The 11,891-nt window shown below is 39.8% G+C and overlaps 1 protein-coding gene across 1 annotated transcript in view; it reads left to right on the top strand.

Moving 5' to 3' along the window:
* The first annotated feature begins 1,311 nt into the window (after positions 1-1,311).
* The window catches only part of Myo3a (myosin IIIA), a 176,718-nt gene continuing 166,138 nt past the window's right edge, over positions 1,312-11,891 (top strand). Inside the window, exons 1-2 of the mRNA XM_042278011.2 lie at positions 1,312-1,707; positions 5,456-5,590. Coding sequence (XP_042133945.2) covers positions 1,540-1,707; positions 5,456-5,590 — 303 coding nt within the window. The 5' untranslated portion in view covers positions 1,312-1,539. The remainder of the gene's footprint in view (positions 1,708-5,455; positions 5,591-11,891) is intronic.

Here is an 11,891-nt window from a genome sequence, read left to right as displayed (position 1 = left end):
AGATTCAAAGCTTACCAAGAGATGGTTATTTTTCCCTATAGGATTGTGTTGTTTTGTTTTTTTTTTTTCCAAAGGGAAGAAATAAGAACACCATAAAGATTTACAATTATGTAAGTCATAGGGTCTATTCTGAGAAAGAAGAAATGAGTAGGAAGTGAAGACAGAGGAAGATTGTCAGGCCTAAAGGAAGTAGAGAATGCATAGATTGGTGATATGGAGAAGTTGGAAGTCATTAGTGTGATCTAACAAGTGAATTTTGTGTGCATATTATGGAGTATTAACATATCTGTGGTGACAGTTAATTTTCATAATCACTTTGACTGGATTAAGATGCCTTGAAGGTCGATAAATCAGCACACCTATGAGTATGAAGGCTTTCCATAGATGAGTTCTGACCTAATTAATGGGTGGATTTCTAATACCTTGATGGACTCACAGTAAGATGGTAGGTAGGAGCTGGGCCTAGTTGGATAAAGGTAATTGGGGAAATGTCATTGGGGGTGAAATATCTTGCCCCGGTTTCTTCCCGAATCCCACTTGTCTGTTTCCTTTTCACCATGAACATTTCCACCCTGCCATGTCCTCCCTGTTCTTTTCTCTCTGTGTTGTTTCTCTCAGGTAGTTCCCCACAGCTAAGAGAAAGTCAGTGTAATTCTAAGTAGATGTTTCTATGTGTATGTGTCTAAACCTTAATCAAGTTTTAACAGTGAGAAGAACGTGCTTTTGTATACATACATGAAAATATGTGAGGGCTACTAGAAATGCTGAGGATGTCTTCCTTTTATTTTGATCTTAGTAAGTGTTCATATTATTCATATTCCTTCAAACCAATGAATTGAAAACCGTTTGTCACTGTGCTATGTGCTAAAGCGATGAAAAGAAGTGATGACAAAGAGCCATAGAGAGTATTTTTAGAGTGGTCACATTTGGAAGTGTGAGACCTTAAAGATGATTCAGGGGTTAGAATTTAGAAAGAAAGAAACCATCTGATGAGTCAAGAGTAGGAGGGAGGAGATGAGAGATGAGGCCAAGGAGGTGATGGGTTGATTTTTAAAGGACCTCTCAGGCTACGGTAAGAAAACATCAGTATAAAAGCAGTAAGAGGAACCATTACTGGGTTTTATATAGAGATTCAGCATAAAATATGATCACTTATAAAGTGAAGAATTTTTATCATCTGAGTTTATTCTAAAGCTATTGTGTTATAATCCCCAAGTATGAAGAAGTTAGTTAAAATGACATCAAAGCAATAAGAAAGGGTCGTTTTATCTGAAAAGTATTAATGAATCAATATGAAACAACACTAAACATAGAAATTGAGTCCTGCATACAAAACATTATTAAACTCATTAGCCTGCTCATAAAGTAGAAATTAAATTTCTTCTGACTCAGAAGTATATTTGATTACTGTTGCACACTTTCTATTGTATTGGTGAAAGTTTTAGACAATTTCCCACCAGCGTATGCATGCCACCTAATACCTGTGATCAAATGTAGGTGGAACTGTACCGTTTCTCTTCAGTGACTTAAACGTTGGAGATGCTTCCGTTAATTGGAAAAACAATCATCTTTGATAACTTTCCTGATCCTTCTGATACATGGGAAATCACTGAAACCATTGGCAAAGGAACGTACGGGAAGGTTTTTAAAGTCCTGAATAAGAAAAATGGCCAGAAAGCAGCAGTCAAAATTCTGGATCCAATCCACGTGAGTCACTTTGAGTTTTGTATTTTTTTAAGATTGTGTTTATTTGCTTGTTTGTTTGTGTGTGTGAGCATGTATATCCATGTGTGCTAAGGTCCATGTGTAGGTGAATGTGCATGCATATGTGTATATTTGCATATGAAGACCAAAAGTCAACATTGGTTCTCATTCCTCAACCTTCATTCACCTTGTTTTTTGAGGCAGGGTTTCTCATTGGCCTGGAACTCAGTTCTTAGGCTAGCTTAGCTTTCCAGGGATCTGCCTGTCTCTGCCTTATCCAACCAGCCTACCTAGCACGGGGATTACAAGCATGCACCACCACATTCAATGTTTTTATGTGGGTCTGGGTAGGACAATGAACATGAGTTTTCCTGCTTAGAAGGCAAGCACTTTACCAACTGAGATATCACCTCAGCCCTAGCCTTTATTTTTTAAATCTCTACTTCATTTTTCTTTGTATTGAACACTTAAAAAGTCCAAACGTATCTTACATAGGTCACTCATCACAGTGTCATTCTGAAACAAGGGGAAATCTCAAAAATAAGCAGATGTCTACTTTCTCCTCCTACTTATGTGTTTTGCACATGCAATAAGGTGCCACACATTCTTAAACAAATGCATAAGCACAAAATTCATCTCTTAACAATACACCAGCATTCTATACTTTTTTAAAAAAAAGTCATAGAAACACAAAGTTTGGGGTCTAGAAATTCTCCTGAAAATTTTATCTCCATTTTTCCTGCACTCACTTGGGCTTTGAGTATTATTTCTCTTAGGCTAAACTGGAGAGGATTTTTAAAAAATGTTAAACTGCACAATGATGCATGCCAGTTGATATAAGGGGTAGGGGGTGGGGTGGGAACACAACTCACAAGGCTCTACCCCTGGATGATGAGCTACAGGCAATCATTGACTTCTGAAGAGGGAGAATCAGTCTTCTCTAGGTATGAGCCCCCAATAGGTCATCTAGTTCCAAGTGGTCAGCCCTAAATAGACAGGAACAATACCAAACGAACTTAGCAGGTGTGTGTGTAGGTGTGTAGGTGTGTAGGTGTGTGTGTGTGTGTGTGTGTGTGTGTGTGTGTGTGTGTGTGTAAGAGAGAGAGAGAGAGAGAGAGAGAGAGAGAGAGAGAGAGAGAGAGAGAGATCATGCCAGTAAGTAGAGAAGAACTGGTGTTTTAAGATAGAAAGGTGGTGGAACTGGAGGAGGGAGAGCAGGGGTAAAAATTATATAGATATGGTACTTACAGATGAAAATAAAAAATAAAAATAAATTTGAAAAGTAACATTGCTAATAAAAGAAAAATATTAAATTTCTCTCAGAGAAGGGAATTTTCTGATTTGCTTGTTTCCATAGCAGAAGTGGTATTGATTTACTGTGGTGAAATTCCTCATTGAGGAATTGAACTTCCTGTTCTCTCTTGAGTGTCTAGTAGTGGTTCCCTCCACTCAATGGTACCCCTCCCCCAGGCTTGCTTTTTTAGAACAACCGTTGGCAATTTGGGACTATCTGAGCCTCCTAGAAATAAGTAAGTCTCCTATAACACACAGGTGAGCCAAATAAGCTCAGAATCATATACTCTCCAAATTCTGCTGAGGGTCACTTCTATTAAAAGACTCTTGCATTCATGATGGAAGTATTACATGATTAGAAACAATAAAATAAGGAGGTCACTGCAGCCCTGAGTCCTTGGCATGGCTTGTCTGCTAGCAAAGTATGCTACAAAACTACCTGGTTCTTCATTCGTCTTAAGAGTGCTTCTATTTTGATAATTTATTCCTGCTAAAATCATTGTAACTGCAGCGTTCCATGTTATTTTTAGCAGAGGACTGGGGCAGGGATGGTTTATTTTAAAGTAGGAAATCTGGCACATTGGAAGGGAAGGTTGGGAAATGTAGTTTCCAGGCTCAGTTGACATGCTGGATTTTTCACAGTCCCTTAGGACTTCCACCATTTACCTGAAGGGAAGAGACACAAGTTGCATTCTGTTAAAAGGGCAACACTTCTCTTTCCTCCAGCCTTTGGTGTTATGGTTGGAGATTTACAACAGCAACAGATAACATTTTAAACCAACCCCAACACGTACCCCAAATTAAGGTATCTGTCCCACCCTTTTCCTGTGATAAGAGCAAGTATAATGCACATAACCATTCCCCTTCCACAGCTGCTCATATATGATGGATTTGCAGCACTTGAAAATCAAGACCTCTAAATATTTTTGAGAGAGAGGGGGAAGTGGGGAGGGAGGAAGGAGAAGGGAGAGAGTGAAGGAGGGAGGAGAGAGGGAGACAGACAAAGACAGAGACAGAAACAGAGCATGTGGAAGCCAGAGGAGGAACACCTCTCATCATCTCAGGAACACTTTCCATTTCTTTCTATCACATTGGCCTGGAGCTCATCAGTTTGGTGAAATAACTGATTCAGCTGGCCTGCAAGTCCAGGGCTGCCTGTCTCCCCCTTCCCAGTGCTGATCACACAACCATGCCCTGCATGCGAGCATCAGAATCAGGTCCCCAGGCTTGTGAATAAAGTACAACACACCCACACATTTCATAAAAATTAGGGTGTACTTTTAAGGTAAAGGAGCCTTATTGTTTTGTGTATTTATCAAAACTTATGATTTTTGATCCTCTGCAAGGAAAGGATGACATGACCAGGACTGGAAGATAGTGGAGTATAGACCTCTATTTTCCACTGAAGATCTCTCAGCCTATTTTCCTGGAGCTTACGTTTTCTTTGTCCTGTGCTGATTCTGTGATTCTGTAGTGAAACAACGAAGGCATTAAGTCTGACTGTTAGATTTTCTCTTATCATCTGCAAGTTGCTCCATATAGATAGACACGGTGTTCTAGAAACACACCCCAATGGTTTTCCAGCATTCTATTAAAGTAACCACTCATTCTTCTTCTGATGGATAAGCTGTTAGTTAACTTAGGCTTATATTGTATCATATAATTTAGTTCCATTTCAGTGTTCTAAGTAGGAATTCATAGCCTGTATAATGGGTCTTTGATAACTTCTAAATATACTATGTTCTGAACCAAAGGAATTAACTTTCCAGTCTTTTTATCTACTTATTTACTTATTTTAAACCAATGTCTTGGTCATTGCAATCAAATCACTAATACAGTACTGTATTGGCTGGTTTTGTGTGGTAACTTGGCACAAGCTAGAGTCCTCAGAGGAAGGAGCCTCAGTTGAGAAAATGTCTCCATGAGATCCAGTGTAAGGCACTTTCTCATTTAGTTATCAATGGGGGTGGGCCCAGCCCATGGTGGGCTGAGCAAGCCAGTAAGAAGCTCCCCTCTGTGGCCTCTGCATAGCTCCTGCCTCTAGGATCCTGCCCTGCTTGAGTTCCTGTTCTGATTCCGTCAGTGATGAACAGCAATGCTGAAGTGTAAGCCACATAAACCCTCTTGCTTTTGGTCATGGTGTTTTGTTGCAGCACTGGAAACCCTAAGACAAGTACAAATGAAATCATCTGGAGAGGTTCTCCAGTTGCATGGGATAATAACCTTTAATTTCTCCCTTTACAAATTTAGTTAAATTAATACAGACTGAGATGCATTGAGTTAGTACAAAAAATGGTAAACTGTAGTGAGATGTTTCAATACATTATAAAGCACAGTACCAACAACTATGACCTTGCTTTATGAAGTTAAAATTCTCTACTTAGTATTCTAATATAATTTGATTAGCATCATTTGCGTTTTCTCATAGTTTTCTTCTTAATAACCTGTTTTAACCTAGGATATTGATGAAGAGATTGAAGCAGAGTATAACATCTTAAGAACACTTTCTGACCACCCGAATGTGGTCAGATTCTATGGGATTTACTTTAAGAAGGACAAAATAAATGGAGATAAGCTTTGGCTAGTTCTTGAGGTAAGTGCTCAGCTTTATAAGAGTGATGAGGATTTGTGTTGTGGTCTTATGTCACATCTGCAGCACCCAAGACCAGTGTGTAGTGTGTTCTTTACCACTGATGTCCTCAGTATAATGTTGTACCAGTTTGGGCATTGACATCTTATACACATCAGGAAATTAAAAGTCTAGAAAGACCACCAAAGATTAAAAGACAACAAGTCCACAACAAAAACTAAAGAAATGAAGATTATTTTGTCCTACAGAAAAACAAGTTACAAAGGAATCTCGTCATAATTTGCATTTCAAAAATGTTTGGCCAGGTGATGGTGGCACATGCGGTGGAAGCCAAGCACTTGGGGCACAGAGGCAGGTGGATCTCTGAGTTCGAGGCCAGCCTGATCTACAGAGTGAGTTCCAGGACAGCCAGGGCTATACAGAGAAACCCTGTTTCAATAAACAAACAAATAAATAAATATTTTATTCATTTAATACATGACTGAAGTTCTGTGCCAGAACTAGGGTAAAAGAGCAAATTAATGTTAAGTAAAGCCTCCTTAGAAATAGCTATGGTCTTCTTTGATCTCTATTGAAAGCTGGTGACTTAAACTTAAACTGAATCTCGACATTTATGGAGAGAAAACCTTGCCCCAAATGGTTTTCTGAATAAATTGTTGTGGACAGCAATCAAGTGTGAACTTTTGAATCTCTAGAGTATGCTTTCTTGACATGTGCAGTCTGCTCTAAGACAGGTTACTGAGAGCCCCCTCCTCCCTGAGGTGACAGCACTAGTGTTCAGTTCTTCATTATTCAAGTAATCATTGGCTCAAACAAAAATTATAAGGAATTTTAAAAGTCACTTTTTGGGCCAGCAGAATGGCTCAGAAAGTGAAGGTGTTTCCACCAAGTCTAATAGCCTAAATTTGATCACTGGAAACTCACTTGGTGGAAGGGGAGAACCAACTCCCGGAAGTTGTCATCTGGCCACAGCCCTTGTTTGGCTAAGTAAGAGCATAATATTTTCTGTTAGTTATTGTATTAGCATTTGACTGTTTCTTGTGAATATCAATTTGTTTTCTTGGCGCAGTTGGTCTTTGTGCTGCTATAATAAAAAAAATACCACAGACTATCAACTTATAAGGAAGAAAAACAGTCCAACATACACTCTGTCTTTAAAACAAAAACTGAAACAGAAAACAAACACATGAACAACAGCAAAAGCAGGCAGTTCACAGAGCTGGTAATATAATGCCATATAATAATATAATAAAGATCCAGCATACTGGGACCGCCCTGTCCTGTTCAGCTCTCTGCTCTTGATATTTTGGGATGCTGTTCCTAGAAAACTGACTGGTTCTCTCTAATCTCAATGGTACTGTTTTAATACTGGCAAGACTGTCCATTTTATCTTGAGACGCTGGGTGCTCCTGCCAGAGTCTGGAGGTCTACCTGCGTCTGGTCTCTTGATGTTTTACTGTGACTTACCCGGGTGGAGTTTATTTCCTGATCCTTGGCTTCCTCTGTCCAAGTTTACTTCTCCATGTTGCCTATCCTGTAATAGTATGTGCGTCACTCGCGTTAACTCCTCTGCTGATGTCTTGGTTCCTTCTGGTTGTTTCTAAGGAAACTGGAGACCCAGTCTCTTACCTGTGAGCATGAGGCAAACCAGGCAGGATCCTGGGTGCTGATACTTTGTGTGTTAGATGTGTGGATGTCCAGTCTTATGATTGGACGCTACCAGATGATCCCTTGTTTTCTAAATCTTACCCTCTGCATCTCCACCTTCCTTCCCTGGCACTGTGTGGGTTAATCTATTCTGGGGAGCACCAAAGAACCTCAGCAAGCCCTTCAGTCTGTAGCTTCCTCTGCTTCCCTACACCAGTCCTGGTGTGAAGATGCGGTTCCACATTGTAAGAGTTGGGAATCTCTGGCCCATTGCTCTTCCATTTTATGTTTTCTTTGCGCCTTAGACTTTGTTTTTATTCATTTATTAGCATTTAAATAGGTATTCATGAGTAAGAGGAAATTAACCTGTCTTTCACCTGCAACCTTTAATTATATTATAGAACCTTTGAAAATATAAAATAATATCTTAAAGAAGCTGTTCAGATTCTGAAGCTGTGTATTTTGTTATATGACATTTATAAAATTGAAATCACTGCTCCATAGTATTAGACAATTTATTTAAAAGCCGCTTTATATTTTTCCAGTATAAGATAGCTTTATATTTTACTTTAAACTACATACTAAACAAAACTAAACTCTTATTCATCTAAATTTAATTATCCAAGTAAATAGAATGCAAATTATGAGCCTAAATCTTTTTGCCTTACATTAGTGAAGAATTTGAGTCTTTACTTCAGTTTTGCATGTTTATATATCTGAGCTATTATGCTGTGTGAGTCTTTAAGTCTTGAATGCAATTTTGTGTACCCATCAAATACTTTCAGTAGTGTGTGCTGAGCTTTACAAACAGGTTAGCAGTGAAATAGAGATCTGGATTCTCTGGCTGATATGGATCTGTACGGGCAAGAAAACAAGCTATGACCTTTTGCCCAGAGATCAAAAAATATTAAGTAAGATCAATTCTTGCCTTTTACCCTGTCAATCTTCTATTCTAATTACACTGGCATTTTTTAGTATAAACCCTTGAAATTTGGTTTTATTTGAATTGAATTGAAGAATCCTGATGATAGTTAAGTATATTTTTTGGGTTTTGGTTTTTTGGTGGTGGTGTTTTTGTTGGTATTGCTGTTTTTGTTGTTTGAAAAGAGGCAAAATGATTTACTAAAATGGTTTTAATTGATTAAAGTGACAAAAAGGAGCGCCATTCTGATATAATGAATCAATAAGGACTTAGAGGGTTCTTTGAACTTTGTTGATATGCTTTACCATCAGATGGAAATATTGAACATTCCCTAATGGCTTGAGAGAAAATAATGTCATTTGATAAAATAGCATGATGATTACACTTTATTGTTAATTTGATTGGATGTGGGGTCCCCGGGAAAACATTGTTCTAGGCATCTGTGAGGGTGTTTCCAGAGACGAGTAACGGAGGAGAGTCCTGCCCACAATGTGGCTAGCACTTTCCATAGACTGGGGTCTCAGAATAAATTAAAAGGGAAGCCAGGGGGCACCAGCATCCGTCACTCTCTGTTTCCTGACTGAAGATGAGATATGACCACCTGCCTCAGCTCCTGAACTTCCCCGTCACAATGTGCCCTTACCTTGTGAGCCTAAATAAGTCCCTCCTCCTTGAAGCTGCTTTTTATTAGATATTTTATTACAATAAAGAGAAAAGCAAGTAATAAAAATTTTAAGAATCTAATCAAGCTGAACTAACAAAGTTGGGGTGGGCATAAAGAAAGTGAGAAGTTAGTAAACTGGATATAATTATTATAATTGGAATATGTAAATTATACTAATTACATATACACAGAAGTGGCTAGAAGTACAATTACCTGATTTATAAATGTGAATGGCGCAGGTGGTGCTTAGAGACACTTTTTAGAAAATTGGCCATGGCATCAATGCTCGGTGCTACAAAATGACTGCTAATTATACCTCTTACCCAAATAAATTATTTCGCATGAATATATCCAAAGACTGGACAAAGAGAGGGTGATGTTACCCAAACAATCATGCTAACAACACTCAGCTTTTAATGGGAGTCCCAATAAAAAAGGTGTGTACTGGAGGGGTTGGATCTGAGCTGTGAGTGACAGCCTTCAGGATCCATCAGCCTGCCGGGTGGGGAAGGCCATGCCAGCTTGTACAAGCGCCTGTGCGGTGGCTTCTCACCATGACAACTCTTTCCACTTAAGTCTCAATCCAGCATTGAGATTGTTGGGATCGGAATTCTCCGTGTCTTGCTTAAGGCAGTCTGTTTTTTCACTCTTACTTGTTTTGAATTGCCTTTTTTCAACTTTGTTACTCTTTCCTTTATTTTCCTCCATTTTGTTACTCTGTAGATGTTTGAGCATGGACAATGCGTGAGACTCTCTTTAGGAATTGATTCCATTTGACTGTTCTCTATGTTCATTTTGAGTCTGAAGGTGTCCCAGTTAGCGAAAGCAGTCATTGCTTCCTGGTTCCACTTAGACAAAACTGACTCATAAGAAGAGAGGGGAATCTGCCGGGCGTTGGTGGCGCACGCCTTTAATCCCAGCACTCGGGAGGCAGAGCCAGGTGGATCTCTGTGAGTTCGAGGCCAGCCTGGGCTACCAAGTGAGCTCCAGGAAAGGCGCAAAGCTACACAGAGAAACCCTGTCTCGAAAAAACCAAAAAAAAAAAAAAAAAAAAGAAGAGAGGGGAATCAAGTTAGGCTGTGGCTTCTGTCTTATCTGTTGTTACAGAACACCTGTGTGTGTGTGGGGGGGGGTATTGTCACACTATATTTGATTATTTGGAATGACACACATATAAAGTGAAGATGAACAGATGGTTGTGTTTGGTTCATTGGGTCTCATTAGATAGTATCTTAGTTTGGTCTGGCCTCTTGAGTAAGATATAGGCACTACTTTTGATTTTGAACTTCCTTAACCCCTAGTGTCTACTGTTGAGGTCCATATAAAGGAAAGGGTGGTGTGGGACTGAGAAGGTGAAAGTCCGGTTAGGTTTCTGAATATGCTTAGCATCCAAACCAGGAGAGCAAAACAATAGTCATAGCGACTGAAATCATCCTCATTAATCTTTTGCTGCTGCTGCTACTGCTGCTGCTGCTGCTCCTGCTGCTGCTGCTGCTGCTGCTGCTGCTGCTGCTGCTGCTGAGCACAAAAGAAGACCTGCGATTTTACTGCAGTTTCCCCCTCCTTGGCTGAATGAACAGCCACATTTTAACTACAGAAGAAAACACAGACTCAGGAGCCATTTGCTTAGTGTGCCTTCAGCCATAATAGAGCCAAAATCCAGAGTGGGGCATCCTTCTGCTAAAAGAGCTATTCTCTCCTAATGCATCTCTGCTAATTGCTCCCTCCGTGGTGGTGCTGAACGTGTTCTGTTCTTCATCTCAATCGGCCCTGGTTTGTTCATTTGTAGTAGTGACACTGCTTTCTCCCATGGCCCTCCAATTATAGCAATTTTTCTCTTTGAAATTATATCCCTTTCAGGAGATCAAAGACTGGCAATTACAGGTAGTGTTTGAAAGCACAAAAAAATTCAGTCAATAGTCACAAAGCCTCTCAAATGTACATTGTAGATCACTGAAGTGGTCTTCATAGAGCATGTGTCAGGTATTGTTGGCTGTTCTGGTTTTTCTTATACTTATGTCTAGAAAGTAATGTAAAGTCTGTCTTGAGGGGAAAAATACAGGCTGATGAAGAGCACAGAGTGAATGAGGATTTTCTATTTGTTCAGTATTAACACACTAACATTATGTAGCCAGGAGGGGGTGAAAAGCCAGGGCTGTCTTTCCTCTGTAGCAGAGGAAGCTGGGCAGGAGTGGAAGCCGGCTCCTGCCCTCCTCTGATAGCCCAGCATTGTTCCTTCTTCCTCTCAGCAGCTCACAACTGCAGTGGAGCAGCAGACTGACAACATGATTCCTTTGATGCTCCCGGGGCTGAAAACCCATTCCCAGCTCTCATCCAAGAGGCTGTTAGTTCGTGTGTCTGCAGCAGAATAGACAGCAATTACCTAGAGTCATTTCATTTAAGGTTTTGTTTAAAGAGCAAGATGGGAAAACAGCCTAAGTGTCCTCCTTTATGCTGTTTATTCTAGCAATGCATAAATAACATATATAAGTCTCACTGGTCCTTCTTGCCTACCATATTAAGTCAGTGCTTGCCAAAAATCACTGCTGCTTGCACAAGAGTGCCAGTTTATAGTACTGCTTCAGGGACTGTGATGCTAACTGATAGATTAATAGATTCTCTTGATGTGCATTAAAGGATTTCATCTGATACATTATTTTCCTTTGTTATAGGTTTTCAGTTATGAAGTCTCAATGTAATGGTGTTCCTCCAAGAATTTTAAACATCTTAGAGTGAGAGAACAGTTCCGTATTTGGATTTAGGGTTTGGAGTTTCCAAATCTATTCCAAATGAATCATTTGTCAATTAGTACCCTTAATAGTACATGCTAGAAATGTCATGTGATATACCACGCAGTATTTGAGTGTACACATTAGGAAATGCCTGGATACAGGAGGAGGAGCTTGGTCCTGCCTTAACTTGATGTGCCAGGCTTTGTTGACGCCCATGGGAGGCCTGCCCATTTCTAAACAGAGACAGGTGGAAGAGTGGATGTGGGGGGAGGGGTATAGAGGAGGCGTGGGAGGGAACAGGAGGAGAGGAGGAAGGGAAGACTGCAATCGGGATGTAAA

Source organism: Peromyscus maniculatus, chromosome 5 (genome assembly GCF_049852395.1).
Source record: "Peromyscus maniculatus bairdii isolate BWxNUB_F1_BW_parent chromosome 5, HU_Pman_BW_mat_3.1, whole genome shotgun sequence".
Lineage (NCBI taxonomy): Eukaryota > Metazoa > Chordata > Mammalia > Rodentia > Cricetidae > Peromyscus > Peromyscus maniculatus.
Note: the sequence above shows the minus strand (reverse complement) of the source record. Positions and strands in the feature narration are given on the sequence as shown.